We start from the raw sequence: 24903 nt of genomic DNA, 5'->3' as shown, positions 1-24903 counted from the left end.
TAGTATATATATATATATATATATATATATATATATATATATATATATATATATATACATACATATATATATATATTTATATACTTTCTAATAAATACAACTTGCTCTGTGCAAAGTTTGATGAAGAATTTGTTTCACATAGTGAAACCCAGCTGGGTAAGAGCATGCATTTGTCTATGTGCGAATGCCAGGGAGGTTTTGATGTCGCTGGTTCTTTCCTGGGGATTAGAATGAAGGGGTGGAGTGCCTTTTCCCAGAATGCTTCAGCGATGACACTGGACAAAACACAAATTTAAGGTTAGGAGGTCATGACGGCTCCACAGTACTTTGCACATTTAACTTTGGCATTAAGGGCAGGACTAGACAATGTTCTTATTTATACTTACATGAAGTATTCTATATTCTTTTACTCTGACTCAGCTAGAAGAAAGAAAATAGGCCTTAATCAAACCAAGAAACTATGATCAACTAATGACTACATTCTATAAGCTGGTAATTGTGGATGTTTAATAATGTTAAATAATTAGGGATGCGGCGATATTAAAATTCCAATAATCCAATAATTATTGTCATGCTATGTCCAAGAACAAATAAATGGCCGATATTAAGATTTATACTATTTATACTACTTTGTCTATATCAATAAAAATAAATAAATATTTATACTGCTACAAGTGAATTTAGGCATCACATTATAATGTACACTTGTACAGTATGAAAATGGATATTCATTTTGCTGAAGATTAACAGTGTTATTGATTTTTTTGTGTGTGTATTTTTAAAGATTTTGGTTTTAAAGACTTTAAATGAGCACTAGATGACAATAATGTCAGACTTTGTTTTGTGTGTTTTGCTCCCCATGTGTCTTCCTTGCCCTTATTTGGTCCTTCCTGTTTCCTGTTCCAATTATGTTTATTGATCCCAGGTGTTTCTCATCATCCCTTCGTCATGTCGTGCATTTAAAGTGTGTCCTATTCTGAGTTGGTCGTCCAGTATTGAATGTCTGTGAACGTTGATCCCCGTGTCCTACGTGTGGTTTTCTCTGTGTTAAATAAAGTCTGTGATGATTCTACTTCGTCTCCTCGCTCCTTCACAGTAGTCACATCGTGACAGAATACCGGACCAAGAACAGTAAGTGGCGCCCCCTCTCCCCGTGTTTGTTTTCCTGTTTGTTTCCCCCCGAGATCATGGAAATCACTGCTCGTTTCTCCGCCTTAGTCCGCCGAGATCTCCCCTTCTTCGAGTACGCCTGGGAATTCTGCGGGCTCGCCATGGCGTCGGCATTGGATGATGCCACCATCAATTCTCTGTTCTGGCTTGGGGCCAACTACCAAAGCCCCATGGACCTCCCAGACACCAAAGGACTATGCTGGAGGGAAGGGATCTACTGGTGTCTGAGGAGTGTCCGGGCCCGAGCCAGAACCAGCCTGCCGGCCGTTCCTCAGTCAAGCCGCCGGCCGCGGCACTCTCCAGCCCGCTGGCTGTTCCGAAGCCAAGCCTGCCGGCCGTGGCTCACTCCTGGTTTTTCAGTCAAGCCCGCTGACCACGCCTTTCACCCTGAACCTTGAGGGGAATCTAAGGAGGAGAAGGCGGTCAGCTCAAGTCCCAGAGCTCGCTCCAGTGTCGGCTCCAGCCCCAGAGCTCACTCCAGTGTCGGCTCCTGCCCCTGAGTTCGCTCCAGTGCCAGCTCCTCGAAAGTGCCTTGCTGTGTCTGCTCCTCCAGAGCAGTGCCCGCTCCTCGTAAGCACTTCCCAGTTCCCAAGTTTAGCCCATGGAGGGCTCCTGTTCCCAAGTTAGGAGGGCTCCTGTTCCCGAGTTTAGCCCAGAGAAGGTTCCAGTCCCTGTGTCTAGCACAGAAAGGGCTCCAGTTCCCATGTCCTGCCCAAGGAGATAGCCCATGGAGGGCTCCTGTTCCCAAGTTAGGAGGGCTCCTGTTCCCGAGTTTAGCCCACGGAGGGCTCCTGTTCTCGAGTTAAGCCCATGGAGGGCTCCAAGTCCCGAGTTTAGCCCAGAGAGGGTTCCAGGCCCTGAGTTTACCCCAGTGAGGGCTCTTGTCCCCGAGTTTAGCCCAGAGAAGGTTCCAGTCCCTGTGTCTAGCACAGAAAGGGCTCCAGTTCCCATGTCCTGCCCAAGGAGAGCTCCAGTCCCCAAGTCAAGCCCAGTGAGGGCCACAGTTCCCGAGTTAGGCCTACGGAGGGCCTCTAAAGACGATATTCTCCCCAAGGATTTTTTTTGTGGGGGGGGTAGTATGTGTCCGTCCGTAGTGGCCGGGCCGAGTGGCGAGGCCAAGGCCACGGAGGCCGTCCAGCCATGGCCTTCTGAGTTCCTCCTGAACTGTCTGATCCGGCATGGCTCCCCGAGCTGCCTGCTTCGCCAGGGCTCCCTGAGCTCCCTGTTCCGCCATGGCCTCCTGAACTGCCTGCTCCGCCATGGCGCCCTGAGCTCCCTGCTCCGCCATCGCCCCTGAGCTCCCTGTGCCGCCATGGCACCCTGGACTGACTGATCCACCCTGGAGGTATTCCCCGTGTCCCAGTCCTGCACCAGCCTCCAGGGCGCACCCCCCCCCCCTCCCTAGTGGAATTGTTACGGCGCAGGACGCGCCTTCCAGGAGGGGGGAGTAATGTCTGACTTTGCTCCTTGTTTTGTGTGTGTTTTGCTTCCCATGTGCCTTCCTTGCCCTTATTTGGTCCTTCCTGTTTCCTGTTTCAATTATGTTTATTGATCCCAGGTGTTTCTCATCATCCCCTCATCATGTCGTGTATTTAAAGTGTGTCCTATTCTGAGTTGGTCGTCCGGTATTGAATGTCGATCCCCGTGTCCTACGTATAGTTTTCTCTGTGTTAAATAAAGTCAATGATGATTCTGCTTCGTCTCCTCGCTCCGTCATCTCCTCGCTCCTTCATAGTAGGCACATCGTGACAAATAAATGTGTGGAATTAAATATTCAGTATCAACCAACGTATATACTACTGTTCAAAAGTTTTTAAATAATGTTTTAAGAAGTCTGGGCTACATTTGTTTGAAAAACACAGTAAAATCAGTCATGTGGAATTGTGAAAAACTATTTTCTACCTTAATTTATTTTAAATTTGTGATTTATTTCTGTGGCGTAGCGGCTCCAGTCTTCAGTGTCACATGATCCTTCAGAGATCATCACCAATATACTGATTTGGTGCTCAAAAAACATTCCTTATTATTATTTATCTTGAAAACAGTTGTGATGTTTAATATTTTTGTTGAAATTACTTTTTTTTTTATTATTTAATAAATAGACATTTTTAAAAATATATTAAACTGAAATCTTTTGTATCACTATAAATGTCTTTTGTCACTTTTGATCAATTTGTGTCCTTGCTGAATACAACCATTAATGCCTTTAAAATATCTCACCCCAAACTTGGAATGGTAGTGTATGTAAATTTGTAAATGTAAAAAAAAATGTTTATATATATATATATATATATATATAAAATCCTTAATATTGGCCGATAACTCATACGATACAAATATATCGTGCATCCCTATAAATAAAAGCTTGGAAGCTTATTACAAGGGAAATGGACTTTGGGCCTTTACTGTTTTAATTATTATATCAGTTGTCATTCTGAGAGAAGAGAAGTAAAGGAATAAGTAAGAAATAAGGGTAAAATGACAAACAAGGCCTTTGGGACTCACCCTTCTCCCTTCCATTTCGCATGTTCTCCTCTTCTTCCTCTATACCGTCGTCCACTGCATAATTGACAAACATTACAATTACCACTAAACTCATGAAGTGGGTACTTAGAAGACAGAAGTGAGTCTACAAATGTACCTGAGTGAAGTTCTTTCACTAGTGACGACATAGTGTTTGTGATCGAGTCTGCAGCCACTAAAAGATCATTACGGAGATTTCTTGGTACACCTGGATGAAAGAGGAACATTTTCAGATCACAGTATCCAGAGCTATAATATATCAATCCAAAATTAATTTAGCAACTTAAATTTCAGTCTGTTCCTCACTATCATATTGCATTAGATGTCTTGGAATATAGTCAATAACAGTTGTATAGACTACATTTATGGTATTTTTAGCGCTAAACATCTTCCGATCATCATCTTATAAACATCTTCCAATCATCATCTTATAAACATCCAATCATCATCTTATAAACATCCAATCATCATCTTATAAACATCTTCCAATCATCTTATTAACATCTTCTAATCATCTTGTGTGGATGATAATGTCAATGCAAAGCTTCAGACTTCTCACCCTGAGAGAAGGCATCCAGCACGTCATCTCCGACCCCTGCCAGGCAGTCCTGTGGCGTGTGTGTGGGGGTTGAGCCGGCTGAGGTGGAGCGGATGGGCATAGGCATGGTGCAGCTGGCACTGTGACTGGGAGATGAGTGGGGCGAACTCCCCGTCTGAGCCTGTAGGAGGGAGATGAGGGAGGAGAACGCAAAAATTACACTACATGTGTAATAACCTGAACCTCCATTGGTCCCTCGCTCCCCAAGTAGCACTAATAAAAAGCTACTACTTCAGACACACCTATAGATATTTGATCTGTTTCTTTAGGTTATAGCGCATACATCTTTGGCCTGAGAGCTCACTGAGCAGCACGCAAGTGCCATTAGAGGAGCAAAAGGATGGTAGAAAAGAGCCGCACTGTCCCACAGATTGATGCTGGGCCCAGGGCCTGTGGCCCACTGCCAGGCAGCAGATGGCTGGCCAGACTGCAGTCACATTAGGGGGGGGGGGGAGGTCATTCATTTTCATTGTATGCAAAAGAGCAGCCTAAACATTCTTTATAGTATCTCATTTTGTGTTCCACAGAATAAAGAAAATTAGGGTCAATAAATAATGACAGAAGTTTTTATTTTTGTCAGTGATCCTCTCCATTTTCAGCGTTATGCAACCCATTAATCTTTTACCTTTCACCTTTTTTGGAAATATCTGTGGTTTGCCAAACACAACACATATGTTAGTTCAAACTTTTCCAGCTGTGACTCTGCGTGTTTACTCCAGAATTGCAGAGCTGTATTAAAGGAACACTTACTGACTGTTTCTGCTCTTCATCCTGTCAGCCAGAAGATGGGAGATGACAGTGAGTGAAAACAGATACGTCAGAGAAACAGCGGTGGGAGAGAGAAAGGTGAACCAAAAAAAAGAGACAAAAAGTGAGCACAGAACGAGAAAACAAATGAAGTTTTCATACATGCCGTGGGAAATGAAGAGCCAAATTGTTGTCCAACAAGTTTCGTACCTTCAGCAGCCTCATGAGACTTTCCAGCTGGACCATTAGTTCTCTCCTGCTCTCCTGCAGGGCCGACATGCGCCTCTCCAACTCATCTTTTCTGTGCCTGAACCAAATGACAGACAAAATTAATAAATGAATCACCATATGAATCATAAAAATCAATGACTGCCAAATAGACACGACTTAAAGGGCACATATGATGGAAAACAGGATTTTCTTTGCTCTTTTGAAATAAAAAGCTCCTTGTACTATTTTCATAATGCAAAGCTCCCTCCACAACCCACTCATACAATTTACAAAACCTCTAAGGGGGAAAAATGGCTCATGCTAAAATAGTATTGACTTCAGAACCACAAGTAGAGGACATTGCATATACTATTCTTAAAGGTAGAGTACCAAAAACAAAGCTTTTATAATAATGGTAATAATGGATAATGGTAAAATGAAAAACTAAATTACAAAATCTTGATTAACATTAAAAAATCAAGACAAAAGTGCAGAATATGACCCCTTTCCACTCAAGTCCTTCATGAAATCGATTGGATTGCTCAGAAATGCACACAATGTGGCTAAATATCCATGAAACTAAAACAAAGAGGGCAAAAACAGCACATAATGGAAATGTGCTCATTCACTCATCTATGAGACCAACATATTATTAAGAAAACTAATTTGGCTCCTACATGCCCTCTGGTGCCCATAAAAGGTACTCCGTTTAAATGACTTGAACAATGAGTGAAATCCCACTCAGTTTATTTAAAACCTGTTATGTTCCTAAAAACCTCAAATGTGACCCTGGATCACAAAACCAGGCTCAAGTCGCTTGGGTATATTTTTAGCAATAGCCAAAAAAACATTGTATGGGTCAAAATTGTCGATTTTTCTTTTATGCCAAAAATCATTAGGATATTAAGTAAAGATCATGTTCCATGAAGATATTTTGTACATTTCCCACCGTAAATATATCAAAATTAAATTTTTGATTAGTAATATGCATTGCTAAGAACTTCATTTGGACAACTTCAAAGGTGATTTTCTCAGTATTTTGATTTTTTTGCACCCTCAGATTCCAGATTTTCAAATAGTTGTATCTCGGTGAAATATTGTCCTATCATAACAAACCATACATCAATGGAAAGCTTATTTATTCAGCTTTCGGGTGATATATAAATATCAATTTAAAAAAATTGACCCTTATGACTGGTTTTGTGGTCCAGGGTCACAAATGTTCTGAGACACTCTGGTTAACTGAAGTTATGGGTAATCTGAAGTTTAATTCTACATCCATTTGGTTGTTGTTGTTGTTGTTGTTTTGTACATGCGTGTATAAAGGCAATGTGTGAATGTGTTTGTGTACCGTAGCAGCCGTAGCTCTGCCAGTAGAGTGGGGTTCTGTTGGGCTTTCTCAGGGGTGGGTTGAGAAGCCTGTTCATGTTCTAGACGTAGACGCTGGATTTCTTGCAGTATCTCCCTGTAGGCACCAAACACAGTAACCAAAATTAACTTCACTGGCACCTATTGAAAGCACTCAATTCTAATGTAACACAGTCTCTGTAATCACTTTTGTCTTCATTAATAATAATCATTATTATTTAATTGCAATGAATAAATATTAATTCTAAATAATATTTAATTTAATGATTTAATTTCATTTTTCAAGTGGACCATTGACACTCCTAATTGAGATTGTAGATAGAGTATCAATGGTCCATTTGAGAGATAGGTGGCGGTAATGCACTTATAAGTCTGCGATCCGCCGTAAAGCAAGAAGAAGAAGAAGACGCCTCACGCGCCTGCTGTTGAGAACGCGCTCAGGACAGTTCGAACAGTTCGGACATTGCGTGAATCCGAGGTAAAAAACGATATAAATACTGTTCAGTTTCTTGCACAGACCGATCGTTTCGTGTCTTTACACATCAGTGTATCGTCACGAGCCGCAGGGTTTAATTTGGTTTTGTTTGTGTATGTTTTTTTTGTTTTATTGTAGGTTTTAGCCGTGATTCCCATTCACCTCCATTATATGACTGACAGACTGCAACGGTTTGTGTTAAAAATCTTCGTTTGTGTTCTACTGAAGAAACAAAGTCACCTACATCTTGGATGCCCTGGGGGTAAGCAGATAAACATCAAATTTTCATTTTTTGGGTGAACTATCCCTTTAAGTTTTGTTTGAATAATTGAATATATTACAACAATAATAATAGTAATTATTATTATTATTACTGCTATTGCTATATAATTTAACTGTTAATAATATTTAAATATTAAATATTTTTATTGGTCGAATAATTAAATATATTACATGATTACAGCATTTCAATTATTGTTATTCTTTTATGGGACAGTAAACATGAACACATAATGACTTATTTTAATTTAGCTTAAAGAGATGTAGTTCCATTGCAAAGCAAGAAACATCCAACTATTCAAAACCCCACCTGTTTTTATTCTCTAGTTCTGCGATGAGCTGCCTCTGTTGCTTATTAGCATCAAAGTTGAAACTCAGATCAGTTGGAGGGCATTGCTGAAAGACAAAATAATTAGTATTACTGATTATGCGCAAAACTAATTAGAAAGATGCCGATAAATGAACACGTAAAAAAATACGTTGCCTAGTTATGGAGCATAAACATGCTGTAGATTTTCATGAATTCCACACAGTAAATAAAAAGTGTCCTCTGAAAACGTCATCAACAAGGTGTTTTTCTTTTCTTTCCGTTGTATAGTATTGGTGTAATTTGAGTGTGCTTGTGAGTTGAGTCTCACAGTGGAATTGCTGGCCTCCGCTGCCAGACGAGCAGCATATCGCGCGATAAGACGATGTTCTTCATCCAGTCTGCTGGGACTCTCAAGGGTGCTACTGTCCAGACAGAGAGACAGAATAAGAAGAAATACATACAGCAAGAAGAAGAGAGGCAAAGAGAGTGATGGAGCATGAGACGGATGATGGCAGATGTGAATTCCAGAAATCAACACGAGTAATGAAACATCGGAGATGATAGATGACCATCAGGAAACAGTTTTGGGGAAGATACTCTAAAACGTGGCTGCTCAAGCTATAAGCTACTCATAGTTCAAAGCAGCTTAAGTACAGCCATGATACATAATATAATTTATTATAATACTATTATACTCTATTAATAATATAATATAATACTTAGCTGCATTTAGCTGAATTTATTACATACAAAGTCAAGATATAATATACTATTAAAAAAATTAGATTTTCAGTATATTTTGTCATTGTTAATTTAATTTGAGTGATTTTATATTCATTTCATTTTTTTATCATTACATTAGATTATTTATAATAGATCAGTATTAGCATTTTCATCCACCTTAAACCTTCAGAGCAGGTAGCTTGTGTCTGAGTGGATGTAGAACGCAGACGTGTGCAGTGGATAGGCTCTGGTAGTGTGGCTGGCTCTTATGTTATAGGGTTTGGCATATGGCTGGAGCAGATGACGGAGCATATGTTTTCCTTCCTCATTAAGTGCTCTACAATTAGGAGTGAATCACGTGTGCATATGTGTGAATGTGTATGTTCTGTGAGTTAGACACCTCACAAAAACACACATTTATCAAAATGCACACACTGCATTCATCAATCAAATGTAACACAACAATTATATTAGTCTGATAATACAATAGGATAATAAATGGCTTGCATAGAGTTGGACTGCTGTGTCAGTCCCTGTGGCCCCGCCGCCGTGACCTTCCTGAACTCTCACAGTCTCAGCGGAGTGATTCATTAAGAGGGTTGTTTCCATGCCAGACGTCTCACAGACAGACATGCTGTTTATAATAATCAGTGTCATGCTGAGAATGATCCACTGGAATCCTCTTATTGATATGGCACCCTGACAGCAACTGTTAGGCCATTATATTGACACTTAAAGGTGCTCTGGGTAATTTTTTCTCATTAAAAAGCTTTACACAAAGAAATGAGGAGCACTTTCAACAAATAGAGGGTATGTTCAAAATTATGTGCACTAAAAAAAACAGTGTATATAGCAGGGAACTAAAAAAACCCTCACTTGGTGGAAATTATGTGGGTGAATAACTAGGAGAAACAAATGGGTCTTCCTCAAATGTTTTAACTGGAAATATGCCCCTGCAAACTTTTATAATAATAATAATAATAATACATATAACATTATAATAATATTAAATTATATTAAACTGTATTCGAAATATTAAACATTACTAAATTAAAATAATATAATTATTATTATTACAACATGTAACATTAATAATAATAATAATAATGGTGATTGTGATTATTATCATTTATTGTTATTTTATTATAACATTACAACAATATTACATTATTAAAATTGCATTTGAAACATTACAATTAAAAAATTATTTATCATTATTACATATAACATTAGACAAATATTCAATTATATTACATCTGTATTTGAAATATCAAAATGTAAAATGTTAAATTATTATGTATTATCACAACATTGTACATGCAACATTACAGTAATATGTCATTATTAATGTTATTCTGAATATGTAAGTTTTATTCCAAATCAAATTACTCAAATTAAAAATGATTATATATAAATAATATGATAATAATAACAGTGATGATGATCAATATTATTACAAAAATATTCAATTATTAACATTTCATTTGAAATATTAAAAATTACTAAATTAAAATTTTTATAATTATTATTATTATTTATTATTATTATCATTACATATTAAATTACAGTTAACATTAAAATACGCAATTAGATTATTATTATTATTATTTAGCACACACTTATAAAAGTGCATCTAAACAAAACAAAACAAAGCAAACCAATGAATACAATAACAAACACAATCGAAATTTTATAGACCGATCATAACAATGGAGTCCCATGTGTGTGATCCACCAGCCACACAATGAGTACAAGAGAAAAAGTCAAATGTCTAAACACGCAGTCCCTTATGGAAAATTAAAAATGGGTGGCACATAGCTTCCACGCTTCCTCTATACAGTCCAAAAATGGGAAAATACTATCAAAAACAGATCACAACTTTATTACCAAAATAAAATTATATACGGTAGCTAGAAGTGAGTGTGAACATCTGTCATTATGATAAATATTAACAAGCTACTTCATATAATTATTCGTTTGTCAAAAGAATATAAAAGTCATAAACGTCACAAACACTTTACATTCTAAATGGGCCTGAAGGGGGAAAAAATTTTATGTAAAATAAAAATAAAAAGCATACTCTGACCTCTTCCAATGCAAAAGTGGATAAAGACATTCTCTGTACAGCTAGACTGTGATAGAGGTGGAGTCTACGATTTCATATCCAGTGACAGGTGGTCAATACTCACTTAACTTCAAATTAAAAACTCATTCGGAGCAAATGGAAAATTATATTTCTGTTCTGGCAGCAAGACTGGCCATGACCCAGCAGACGATAAATTCTACACAAGGCCACATGTCCTTGAAGGCCCGACTGGAGAGGTGCACCGTCAGCAGAGAGACTCGCTCGCGAGCTCATAGTCCTGCCTACAGCTCTGATGTTCCTACAAGGCCATGCAATCACACCCAAAATGAGTTAGAGAGAGAAAGAAACACTTCTTATGAAAGTTCAAGGCCCAAAACATTTCACACATAATCTTGTTGTTGATGATTTGAGGAGATAGAGAAATCAAGGGTTGTAATATTTTTTTTAATAAATTTTTCTTCAAAATACACACTAATTAAAATGTGTATATATATATATATATATATACACAGTATATATATATATACACAATAAAAATAGACTTGATTATACTGCTCAATTTGAAACAAGAACACATGGTGTTAAAACACATAATGGTTTTCATTAAAAACATTTAGTAAAAAAAACAAACATTTACATGAACGCACTGTAACATTTATGATCTTTTTGTGTTCCATTGTGTTTTTCCTGTGACCCAGTTCGGATTAGTTCATTCTGCACACTTTATTCCAAATCAAATTACTCAAATTAAAAATGATTATATATAAATAATATGATAATAATAACAGTGATGATGATCAATATTATTACAAAAATATTCAATTATTAACATTTCATTTGAAATATTAAAAATTACTAAATTAAAATTTTTATAATTATTATTATTATTTATTATTATTATCATTACATATTAAATTACAGTTAACATTAAAATACGCAATTAGATTATTATTATTATTATTTAGCACACACTTATAAAAGTGCATCTAAACAAAACAAAACAAAGCAAACCAATGAATACAATAACAAACACAATCGAAATTTTATAGACCGATCATAACAATGGAGTCCCATGTGTGTGATCCACCAGCCACACAATGAGTACAAGAGAAAAAGTCAAATGTCTAAACACGCAGTCCCTTATGGAAAATTAAAAATGGGTGGCACATAGCTTCCACGCTTCCTCTATACAGTCCAAAAATGGGAAAATACTATCAAAAACAGATCACAACTTTATTACCAAAATAAAATTATATACGGTAGCTAGAAGTGAGTGTGAACATCTGTCATTATGATAAATATTAACAAGCTACTTCATATAATTATTAGTTTGTCAAAAGAATATAAAAGTCATAAACGTCACAAACACTTTACATTCTAAATGGACCTGAAGGGGGAAAAAATTTTATGTAAAATAAAAATAAAAAGCATACTCTGACCTCTTCCAATGCAAAAGTGGATAAAGACATTCTCTGTACAGCTAGACTGTGATAGAGGTGGAGTCTATGATTTCATATCCAGTGACAGGTGGTCAATACTCACTTAACTTCAAATTAAAAACTCATTCGGAGCAAATGGAAAATTATATTTCTGTTCTGGCAGCAAGACTGGCCATGACCCAGCAGACGATAAATTCTACACAAGGCCACATGTCCTTGAAGGCCCGACTGGAGAGGTGCACCGTCAGCGGAGAGACTCGCTCGCGAGCTCATAGTCCTGCCTACAGCTCTGATGTTCCTACAAGGCCATGCAATCACACCCAAAATGAGTTAGAGAGAGAAAGAAACACTTCTTATGAAAGTTCAAGGCCCAAAACATTTCACACATAATCTTGTTGTTGATGATTTGAGAAGATAGAGAAATCAAGGGTTGTAATATTTTTTTTAATAAATTTTTCTTCAAAATACACACTAATTAAAATGTGTATATATATATATATATATATACACAGTATATATATACACAATAAAAATAGACTTGATTATACTGCTCAATTTGAAACAAGAACACATGGTGTTAAAACACATAATGGTTTTCATTAAAAACATTTTGTAAAAAAAACAAACATTTACATTAACGCACTGTAACATTTATGATCTTTTTGTGTTCCATTGTGTTTTTCCTGTGACCCAGTTCTGATTAGTTCATTCTGCACACCCGTTATCTTGTCAATTATCTCCTTAATCCCAGCGTTTAAATATCCTTCTAGTCCCTGTTCGAATCCGTTTACATTTTATGTTTGGTTGTTTCCCTTGAGATGTCTATTAAAGTTGATTCCTGTATGTATTCCATCGTCGTGTGATTCCTTACTACAGCCAAACACGTGACACCCACTTAATAGCAAATAAAAACATTATAATTAATATTAGAGAATAAATTTCAGTCTTATACCATGTGTATTATCTATATATATATATATATATATAGATAATACACATGGTATATATATATATTAGGGATGCACCGATATGAAAATTTTGGCCGATACCGATAACCGATTATTCTTTATTTTTGGATATCGGCCAAATTTTCTTATCAGGCCGATACCGATAACAGAAAAAATGAGCCGATATGGGCCGATACCGATATGGTGGCCGATATATCGTGCATCCCTAATATATATATATATATATATAATCTAATGCAGTAATTTTTCTTGTGCCTCCTCTTTAATCGGGCTGTTAGACTATAAGGATTGGCCATAAGGTTTATAGACGTGACTGCTTGCCACTTATGCGTCACCCAGATCACGTCCCAGGTTTGTACCAAGTGTCACTACTGAAATGAAACAAGATGATGATTTTGTAACTGTGTGCAAGTGTACATAAATCTGTCTGCTTTATAAACTGCATGAGCAATGTCATTCATCTTCATCAAGCTGTAATGCACAGCATTACTCTCCAAACAAAATATAATCACGGTTTACAACATGGCAGACATCAGCAATGTCAAAGATTCTGGTATTTCAGTATACTAAGATAACATATTTAAAAGAAAAATGTTCAAAACCAAACGTTTTCAGTACTTTGGTAATACAGAGACTAATTTTCCACAGCCACAGTACTGACACACGGCTGCTTTCCAAATGTATCACTACCATTCAAAAGTTTGGGGTCAGTAACATTTTTTAAGCATCTGATACTTTTATTCAGCAAGGACACATTCAATTAATTAAAAGTGACAGTAAAGACATTTATAATGAATTTCTATTTCAAATAAATGCTGTTTAACTTTCTATTCATCAAAAAAATCCTGTAAAAATGTTAGGTTTCCACAAAAAAAAGATTAAGTAGCACAACTGTTTACAACATTGATAATAATAATAAGAAGAAAATCAGCAAATCAGAATATTAGAACTTTTTCTGAAGGATCATGTGACACTGAAGACTGAAGTAACGATGCTGAAAATCCAGCTTTGCATCACAAAAATAAATAACATTTTAAAATATATTCAAATGGAAAACAGTTCTTTTAGGTTGTGATAACATTCCACAATATTACTGTTTTTACTGTATTTTTGATCAAACAAATGCAGCCTTGGTGAGCATAATAATAATAAACATTTTAAAACATCTAACAGATTCAAAACTTTTCGAGCTTTTGATAACTCTTTATATACCTCAGCAATTAATCAGTTAAAGTAATAAATAATTAGTTATTATTTATATTCATATTTAACTTTTTTAATCTGTGGAAGAAAATAGGTAACTAGAATCGTGAAAATGTACTTGTGCTGTTATAAATTTGTATCTTAATCACTAACCAACCACAATCTAATTGAACCTGTTGCTAAATGGACTGAAATAGCGCTTGAGTCCCAGTAAAGGGTTCTTTGCCAGATCACAGTAGTCTGCTGCATCCTCCATATAACGAAGAATTTATCACCGGCCTGAAAGATCGGGAATTGCATTCATTACAGATTTTGTTGATGCACTTGCAGCTTTACCTGATTTGCATAATTCCTTTAGCGAATGAGGTGCTAAAACAATGCAGATAGCACGTGCAAATAAACGATCACCTGTAATAGTAGTAGTAATCTGTGTAATTTCACCGGTATCGGTATCGACTACTGAAAATCATCACGACTCTAACAAACGTAATCAAGTGTGGCAGGTTGAACCCAGCATAATTACATAAGAATGCTAAGGAGCACTTCTTGTGTCCCCTAACATCTCCATTTTGGCAGACTCCAGTAAACAAGAGTCGAGACGAGAATTAAGTGCATTATAATTCTGCATACATTTTTGGCGCCGCAGGCATTACCAGCACTTGACATCGTACTCACACAAACAATGTGTTGTAACGTAAGACTGTGATGTTGGGTGAAAGGTTCAAGTAGAGAGTCTGACAGTCTGTGTCTTTGATTTCATAACCAGTGGCGCGTTATTGATGGAAGCGGAGATGAAACATCTTCAATCTCCCTCGACCACAGACCTCATTTAAATGCATGGCATCTCCGATCGCCTGAGGTTAAAGAGTCAAGTAAAGCCAGCTCCTTTTAGACTGACTCTGATCTTTACGGTGAGGGACTTCATGTAGGGTGAAGTGTTTACCCGTCCACTAGTCCTGCCTTAGACGCTGGGCTATATTTAGAGCAGAATACACAAGCCAACCCCTCTCTGTGCAAAACATGCCACATCTGGTACATTTAAGTGATTTGCCGTCATGACTCGCGTTGCTGTGAGACTCGGTAAGTATTTTAGTATTCATCCAATATTGAGTATACTGTCAGCGGCCTGACACTATAACAACAAATGTAACAACTTACTTTCCAATATGTGTTGAAATGAAGGCGTGCGCCACAAGAAATCCTGCAAGAAACGGGCTGCTTTGGCAGCAGCTGTAAATAAACGGAGAATGGTGGATCTTATAAAGACTGGGATTGAATTTTCAGCTGATGGAAATGTTTGCATATAAACAGAGTTGACCAGTATAATAAAATACAAACTGTTGCGCAATAAACCATGGGACACTTGGGTGCAAGTATCTTTTCAAAAGAAATTGTCATTTCTGTAGCTTAAAAAGTAGAGCATGGCTCTAGCAATGCCAAGGTCATGGGTTCGATTCACAGAGAAGGCATGAACTCATAAAATATATACTCGCTTCATATAAAAACATGTGTAAATGTAAATCATACAAAAGCTTTAAGATTGTTGACGATAAGCTTACAATGCTAGAGACAATTTTGAATGTGCAGGAAACATCTCAGTCAATCAACAAGTCAATCCCTCTGAAAGTTTGTGTGTAATTCACACACTGCATCAAACCATCTCTTATAAATGTCACATTATGAAATACTGCTGGAAAGACAGCATGATCATTTTTCAGCTGCTGAAAACCTTTGCTTGAGAACTTGGCATAAGAATGTAGATCACCTTGGGCTGCAGCCCAGCCCGGGAAGCGCAGAGGGTTCGGAGACAGCAGGCCAATTTCTCGATTCAATGCTTTTAGTCATCTGCCTTTGAAAGGCAAACATTCAACCTAATTCTGCAGCGATGCAATAAACATGGAAAATATTCCGCCCAGAGAAAGATGCTACAATCATCCGTGCGCAACATAATTTCAAAACAAGCCATTTTACATAACAGGCTTAAGTGGAGGAGCTTAAAACACACACACACACACACAATCAGTATGCAGACAGAAGCCTGTGTGGAACGCTTACCTTTTTGAAGGCGTGGGCGCCCTGGAGGAAATGAGAACGGTATCGTTCATGTCGTTGGCCACTGGCCTCAGCTGACTGCAAAATCACAGAGTTCAAGTCAAGCCTAGACACAAACCTACGGATGACGCTCTAAGCTTTCCAAGCGCACAAGGGACATCAAACCGCTCTAAGAAGTGATGTTATTTTTGAAGTACACCGTTTAAGTGCACATTAAACTTCCTCATCATAATTGCCTTCCAGACGCACACGTTTTAATTTAATGCTATTTGCCCAAACTTAATTAAGTTAACAAGACGACAAAAGGGTTTGGAGGAATTCTAATTAAAGCTGCAGAAATCCGAGAAGGTTGGGAGAAATAGGAGGGGGTGACATTGCAGGAGGTAATTTGTGTGAGTAAACAGTGCCACGGGATCCTTCTGGACTCAGTGCCCGTCAGTCCTGATGGACACACATGACAGAACTTTTCGCTTCATTCGATAAGTGTAATTCCTCAATTTTGACATAATAAACCGTTTTTTTGTCTAGTCACTATTTTTGGTTTTGGCAAACTGGTGGCTCCCATTAATTCACAAAAGCTCATTTGCACATTTTCATACAATCTGCTTGTGACCCACTGACGGTTAGGTTTAGGGGTCAACCTTAATGCTTACTTTATTTCTAAAAATTTCCATACAAATCACATCATACAAATTCATATGAAATCGCCACATTAAAAACTTCCCTTCCTTATACTACACTGTAATTTTTTTTGTGAAATTGTGAATAAAACAAAGATTATTGGAGTACATTTTACATGGAAATGCTATTTCATTCTTTCTACTTTAAAATGTTATGTTTAATTAAATGTGTTACTTACAGTTTCTTTGTAATTAATTGTAAAACAAATTTGAGTGAAAACTGTTTCTATACCAAATTTGTTTGGTCTAGTTCATTTGTATTTTTTTTACCCCTTGTTTAATAAATTTTCATAATTTTTCCAGCTATTTATGATTAATGAATAGAGATCTGTTTAGAATGTAGAGTTCAGCACATCTTTAAAAAATGTATCTTAACTATTGAAATATCCTTAACTTTTCAGTGACTTTTTAGTCTGAAAAGCATAATTGTAAAATTTCCCAATATTCCCAAGTTTTCTCTGGGTACCCTGCTTATATCTGAGGTGTGTGTCTGCTGCAATACAATCTCTTCAAATGAAAGGAAACATCCAAAGAATGTTGTTTCTTAGTTCAGTCGCTCGGAGGTTCGGCGCATTTGCATTAATGAGACGTCCTAATGTTAATGTTCCCTGAGGCTGCTAGCATCATGTCACACGACTCGTGAAACAGCGTTATATTGCAATCCGAGCAGCCGAGCTGTGGCATCCTTCTGAGACCTTAAAGCAAAAAGTAAGCAGCATCGAGCAAAGTGATCCAACACATGGCAAGAAAATCCCCAACAACATGCTAGACCTTTACTATAACTGCATGTTAAAACCACAAAAGACTCATTTTATATTAATAAAGCGCTTCTGTTCTATGCAATTACTCACTCACCTCCCGCAAGGCAAAGAGTGGCCGTCTGTCAAGCGGTGAGACGTAAGCGGTGACCGCTCTGTCCAGCTGCCTGTCCTGTTCTGTGCTCAACTGAAGGAGCATCTCAATGCACAACACTGCTGCTGTCTCCAAGGAAACCTGACAGTCACGTGACACGGTGACGATCCAGACACACTCTTACTCTCTCTCTCTCTCTCTCTCTCTCTCTTCCAGCCTCCCGGCTCCTCAGTTTAGATGCACGTACAGTACTTTCAGCCACTCAGAAATAGATGCAATATTCTTCCCTAAGAACATTTAAATTTCTCCAATCTGTTTCCAGCCACCCACATTAGTCATAATCCAGAGCAAACAATCCCCTTTTCCAACAGAGCTTCATTTACAACACAATTACTATACACAATGCAGCCTACACAGAAACAATAATACTTAAAGTGCAAATCTACATATTTTCAAAATTGACCAGATTGCAGTCTGAACTAGCTTTGTATGATTAGGCTGATTTGGATACCTATAAGACATGTTTCATACAGCCATTTCCATATATTTTTAAGCCAATCACAAAGTTTTGAAAGAGCTAATGAAGTTCCGGCTCCATGCCGTTTAGTTGTAAACCTGTGCGTCAAAAAAAACAAAAAAAAAAACACGATTATCTACATTGTGGAAAGAAATTTCACTAAAATAGACAAATGCTAAATGGTAGAACTGTTTAAAGCTCACTTCCGGCAAATGACATTTTGGCGCTGATGTGTGAATGGAAGCAATATGGATACAATATTGCGGAAAGCCATTGTGAGTGTGAATAGAACGTAGTATTGTCACAGGTGGTAACGGGCACCGTGGAAAAACCGGGTCTGGGTCCAAATGCAGGTGAAAACTTTTTTTATTCCAAACAGAAAGGCCAACAAGGCAAAACAAAAACAGGTCTAGGGACGACGAACACCATTACATGCACAATACAGCCAGGCTGAGTGGTGAGTGAGAGGAGAAGATATAGTCAGTGACAACGGGGCACAGCTGAGGGTGAGTGTGATGAGTGAGTGACTGAACAGGTGTGTGGAGTTTGGGGAATTAGTGTAATGAGTGAACAGGTGTATGGGGTTTGGGGAATGGGAGTCCGGGAGCTGGCGCCCTCTGGAGGAGAGAGGGAGAACACCAGACGCCGGACCCTGACAAGTATCTGAACAATCTGGCATAATATTTACTAAATATAATGGGTTTCATATGTGAGAAATGCTGGTAGTAATTGTTTTTTTGTTTTTTTTGAGGAGGTTTGTTGTTTGTAGGGATGAATTTAGAGTCGTCAGAGCGAGTTGAGTTTGTTCACAGAGATTAAAAAATACAAAACAATTACAATTAACAGAATTAACTTAAAAGGTTTATTGAATTATGCATTTAATGAACTATACATCATTTATATATCTAACATTAATAGCGAGTAAAAAAAAAGATCAAAGTGAATTTTAAATTTTTTTTTATTTATATATTTTAATGATATATATTAATTTGGTTTGACTTTAGTGAAATGTCAAAATTAAATTAAAATCGAATTAAAAGTCCATTGATTCAATAAAAATAAATATTTTAACTCAAATATTTCACACACAGTGTGAATAGTTCTGTATGCATGAAGATGTAAAACTTTAGGTTCACTGTCAAAAAAATGTTTTTTTCGAAGTTGAAAATAAAACAAAGATTATTGGAGTATGTTTTGCAAGAAAATATTATTTCAGTCCTACTTCAAAATTTCACATTTGATATGTTACTTGCCAATTTATTTATTTTTTTATTTACCATCAGTTTCTGAGTGAAAACTGTTTCTACACCGATTTGTTTTATTTTTTTTGGCAGTGTAGGGGAAGTAGTCTTTTGTAAGGAGACTATCATAGTTTGGGGGTCCTTGGCATCAAAAAGATGGGGGGGGGGACCTTACACTGTCAGCACACTAAAATCACTCTGCAAGCTTCTTTAAAAAGACAACAATTAAAAATCTACTAAATTAAACTAATCAACCTCTCAAATCTATCAGTCAGTTATCAGACAACTAGTCAACCCTGACCCATCCTCCATAGGCACAGTCACTAAAGAGGGTTGTATACTACTGCAATCCTCCATGCTAGATGTATGGGACAAGTTGGGATAGTATGCGAAACACTGAGGCCTTTTTAATTAGATGTATCTCTCCAATCAATGTGCATATGGTGCAGTACGATCATAAAAATGTAACCCACTGCTAACAGGTGCCACCCCATCACTCCCATCTCTCTCAGTCACTGGATCCAGATTCTTCAGCTCTAATTTGAACCTCAAATGCTACATCTCCAACCACTCAAATTCGTCAAGCAGATCAAACCCAGATGAAACCGTCTCCTAAACTTTGATTAGCAAACTCCTCTATACTCAAATCCGGAGACTGACAAGACTTAGATGTCAGACGTGCTACAAATGTAGATTTATTCATCCTGATGTTCTGCCATCAGTAGAGAGGAAGGCAAAAATCACGCTCTCATCTTTTTTATGAGGTCAAATGAATTACATCAAGGGCCGTTCACAGGCACTCTTCTCCTCTGGTTAATTACAGTGAAGTGAGTACTTTCACAGAGCCCGAGCTGGAGAAATATGAAGCATCTAATATCCCATCTCAGCTGAAAGTTTTCAATGCATGTCCTGCCTTCCAGAGGTTCTGGGCCCACGCTGCACATCTGCAGTCAAACATCAGTGTTATATGACCTTGGATGTTAATAACAATCACTGTCTATTTCAGCTACATTTCATTAATTCCTACTGGTTAAGCAAAAAGAAAGAGGAATGGCATATGCACATTTGGTAAACAAGTTTCTAATTAAATAAACTTGAAATCAAAACCTTATTGACTTTTTACGTTCCTGGTCTTATTTTTCATGACTCATTTTATTCCAAACAATGTTTAGTAAATATTAGTATATTTAATTTTTCCGAATTTTATTTTTCTAAACCATAGTTGAAACAGGAACAATTGTATTTGGGTCAATGACATCTTAATAAATTATATATATATATATATATATATATATATATATATATATATATATATATAAATACACAAATATATTTTTCAAACTAATACCATGAATTATGTACATTATGAATCATAAACATAATAATATCACTTAATAACATCAATTCATGTTTGAGTTTTTCCACATATTAACTTAACATATTTCACATCTTATCACATATTAACAATATTAATACATTTTTACATTTTAATAAAATTTTTCACATATTATGAATAAAAATAAAGAATAAATAAACTCTAAGCCACACTAATTTTTAGAAGGATTATTTTTCTCTTAATTATGATATCAGGACAGTTTAAATAAAACTTTAATAAAAGATTATTGGAGTGTTTTACAAGAAAAAAAATTTAATTCAATGTTTAATTCAATTTGTTACTTGCCATTTCTTTCGTTCCATTCAACGTAATTGTTTGTGAAATTTACTAGAAATTTCTGACTCAATATTGCTTCTACAGCAATTTTTTTTCTTTCAGTTTTTTTCATGCCCCCGAAAATATCACAATGAATTTTAATCCAGAAATTAAGAACAGATTAATCATAGAAGAGGTGTAATCAAGTCATTGTATGTATGAATTGTATTTTTGAATGAATAAATAGATATTTTGTGGGTTAGTCATTGACCTATTTAACATACATACAACCCACAAACATTCTGTCAGCGGTTCAAGAAACGATATGCTTTGCGCCATTTTGTTTCATTTATATCCACTGCAAATTAGTCACAGACATCTGTCCCTGCCTATGGTTCAACATGTCCTAAAGAAGTCCATCTGTCAAACAGGAGAAGATCTGAAAGACATGCCTTCATATGCCATCAGCTGTCAGAAAAACAGCATTCTTGCAGTTCATCATAGAAATTCATCACACTTAAAACAACAACAACACCAACACTGTCCAGAGAGTTCCTATGTCTGTCTGATTCCCAGGGCCGAGCAGACATGATTTTCCTTTTCTCTGACTCTGCCATGACCAATCAGAACGAGGCGGCCTGCAGCTTGTGACAGTGGGATGTGGAGGATCATGTTGATGGATGTCACCTTGAGGTCAAAGCCAACAGGAACACTATGCTGACCAATTGTGAGGGGCAGTAACAGGCAGTCGGACATGTTTACGCAGATCTGCCAGCTACCCAAAGAGCAAGAGATGATCATGACGGGTCAGAGCTCTAATAACGAGGATCCTGATTTGTATTATTTTCTGTTCCTAACCAAGATGTCATGTATCACATCAATCCAGTATCAAATAATAGAAATCATGAGATAATAAATAAACAAGTAAAATCTACCAGGCTGATGAGATGCATGCCAAATTGTAATATTCAGGATTAGGAATCATAAATAAATAAATCCATAAAGTGTGACCAATAGAAATATTCAACCCAAGCTCATTTGAAATATGTGATTGTGGCGACATCTCTGCAAAATTACATTACTTTGCTTCTTGCACATTTTGCGACACTTTCAAGGTGAAATCCAGTTCAGCTAGTGGTGCTAAAAGCCTGTTCAGTTTTATCTGAAACAGATGAATGTGAATCTGACAACGTTTTATTACGTTGGATGTTGTACTACTGCATGCATCGTGGCAGTTTAGTTTGAGTGGCACTAAAAGGCTAATGCTGTCGTGTTTGAAAATAACATACCACCTACCTCTACCCTAAACATAACCGATAGTGTTAACAAAAGCAAGCATGAGTTAAAAATGCATTTGCTGAAGAAACCATCCCTATTTATCTTGCTTTAAGTCTTTGAGCTCTTTTTTTAGTGACTCGTGCAGTGCTGTACCAGGTGCGCTACCGAGCACATTTACTACGTCAGAATATGGAGCTGGTTATGTGATGCAAATGTCAAAATTATTTAGTTTATAAATCATGCACTACGGTAAAAGTGTTTTGAAGACAACATAGTTTTGTGCAAGGAACCTGTCACGAATCCGGTCTATGAACTTCTGTTCACTCACCACCAGAGGTCACCCGCTCACTACATGGACTCTCACACTACACAGACTGTTATACTATACCCTGGACTACATTTCTCATCATCCATTGCACTGATTGCACACAGCTGTAACCAATCACACGCTCACCTGAACGCTATTACACACACTATATAACACCCACTCAGATCCTGCTCAAGTCGCCGAGTACTGTCTGCGTTTATCGCTCTCCAAGTGATAGCAGTTTACGGAGCCATTTTCCTGTCTTAGTTTCTAGTTCATAGTTTAGTCTAGTCTTGCCTTTCCTGTTTTCCTGTGTGAAGACCTTTGCCTGTGTATTACGGATTACCCCTCTTGTCTAGCCCTCTGGATTCTGTTTGTCTATCGAAGACCCACACTTGTCCTAGGATTACTCTTTGTCTTTCCTGTGTTGTACCTGTTTGCCATTGTTTGACCCATGCCTGTTATGACCACATCTCTTAATAAAAGCATGCACATGGATCCGTTCGCGTCACGTCTCTGTCGCCCCATAACAGAACCGTTTGTCTTTATTAATTGATAATCTGCCCCCTTTATTCGTAATTTGTATGAAAAGGAATAAAAGTTGTTGATGTTTTACTGCCTCTAGTTTACATTTCAGCTAGAAACTGCAGTGAATTGTATGTATAAGTAGACTTTCTGTAAAAATGTATTAGCAAGTACAACTAATAATATAATATGACAACACTGATGAGATTTATCACAGCAGAACCACCTCCTTCAATACTCAATACAAGAATGCATAAATCTCTGACTGAGCTGAGGGAGACGCTCAATGAAACAGACCATAATATCTGTTAGAGTCCATAAAAGTGGCATTGTTACACTCCACAGTCATAGTAAACAGCAAACGCTGGAGGCGTGAGATTGATTTAGCACTAAAGAGATGGAGTGGCCCACAGGCACCTCAATCTATACATTTAGATAAGTTGAGAGGACAATGTGTGACAGAAGGGGAGGAATCAAACAGCTGAGTATTCAAAGTGCATGTTTAATCTCAGAATGAACCTCTTTCTTACTTTTTAATGCATATTAAAAATATTTTTATATATATTTGGAAAAAATATATTTGTAAATTATTTATCTGTGCACATTAAAGGGGAAAAAGTAGTCTTTGTAGTCTTTTATTTAAATGATTTTGCTTGTCACTTACATAATTTTCTCATTTAAATTCTGATTGATTCTGAAATGTGTCACATTACAGAAGTTAAATGGGTTGTGAATGCCATTTCATGTCTTTAAAGGTGTGAAAATGTGATTCGCATTGTAATCAAGGTCTGATATTCATCTATTCTAATTCAACTCTTTCATATCTCTAATTGTTGCGTGGCCAATTAAAGGAAGCATTACGAAAGTCTCTTGCTCTCTTTATCCATAAATAGGAAGCGTTATTTGAAAATAAATTTCTACAAGTCTTTCACACAAAGACTATTTGAAGAAGATGCTATTCGAGCGGTACAAAGGGATATTTCAAGAGCAGTTTTAATTGCTTAACAATCTGAATTTGGGAACTAAAAATAGACATGAGCTGGCAAATGTGCCCTTCAGTCACAGTGAGTTCAGAGGCAATTTCATCATTAAGTCTGAATCTATTCTAGGTGGTAATAAGAGGGTAAAATGTACACACTCTTTCATAAGATGTATTATTTCATCATCGATTTACATGCAAAATTGCATTTAGAATTACATTTACAACAGATCTAAGGAAACATATTTAAATACATATCTGATCTTAAAGGGGTCATATGATGCGATTTCAAGTTTTCCTTTCTCTTTGGAGTGTTACAAGCTGATTGTGCATAGATAAGATCCCTGAAGTTGCAAAGACTAAAATCTCAAAACCAAAGAGATATTCTTTATCAAAGTTAAGACTCTGCCATGCCCCCCTAAAACGGCTCGTTCTAACACGCCCCCACGTATCTAGGTCACTAGACCAAACTTTCGGGCTTGAACTGATGGTAAAACTAATGACATTATTTACTGTCTTTAAATTTTTTATGAAAGATGAAGCTCGCAATTATGGTAAGGGACGTTACATTTCCGACGAGTGCTTGCGATGTTCGGCCAATCACAATGCACTGGGTCAGCTGGCCAATCAGAGCAGACTGCGCTTGTCGGAAGGAGGGACTTTGTAGAAAACGACGTGTTTGAGAGAGGCGGGGCATAGAGGACCTACAATAATGTACAGTA

At 37.0% G+C, this 24903-nt stretch overlaps 1 protein-coding gene across 4 annotated transcripts in view; it reads right to left on the bottom strand.

Annotated features, from left to right (window-relative positions):
• Positions 1-72: 72 nt before the first annotated feature.
• Positions 73-24903, bottom strand: part of LOC107600868 (dystrobrevin beta-like) — a 47223-nt gene continuing 22392 nt past the window's right edge. For 2 of the 4 annotated variants that reach the window (XM_016292839.1, XM_016292840.1), the window contains exons 11-19: positions 8009-8099; positions 7681-7766; positions 6600-6713; positions 5249-5345; positions 5042-5062; positions 4253-4412; positions 3812-3901; positions 3676-3729; positions 73-275 (exon numbers count right to left, since the gene is read on the bottom strand). In XM_016292839.1, the coding sequence (XP_016148325.1) occupies positions 226-275; positions 3676-3729; positions 3812-3901; positions 4253-4412; positions 5042-5062; positions 5249-5345; positions 6600-6713; positions 7681-7766; positions 8009-8099 (763 nt within the window). In that variant the 3' untranslated portion in view covers positions 73-225. Of the gene's footprint in view, positions 276-386; positions 421-3675; positions 3730-3811; positions 3902-4252; positions 4413-5041; positions 5063-5248; positions 5346-6599; positions 6714-7680; positions 7767-8008; positions 8103-16154; positions 16230-24903 lie in introns of all 4 variants that reach the window. The other 2 variants (XM_016292837.1, XM_016292838.1) reach the window with 2 other exon arrangements.

The sequence above is a fragment of the Sinocyclocheilus grahami genome, unplaced genomic scaffold (genome assembly GCF_001515645.1).
Source record: "Sinocyclocheilus grahami isolate Dianchi unplaced genomic scaffold, SAMN03320097.WGS_v1.1 scaffold293.1, whole genome shotgun sequence".
NCBI lineage: Eukaryota > Metazoa > Chordata > Actinopteri > Cypriniformes > Cyprinidae > Sinocyclocheilus > Sinocyclocheilus grahami.
The sequence above is the reverse complement of the archived record's forward strand: the minus strand, read 5'-3'. Positions and strand labels throughout refer to the sequence as shown.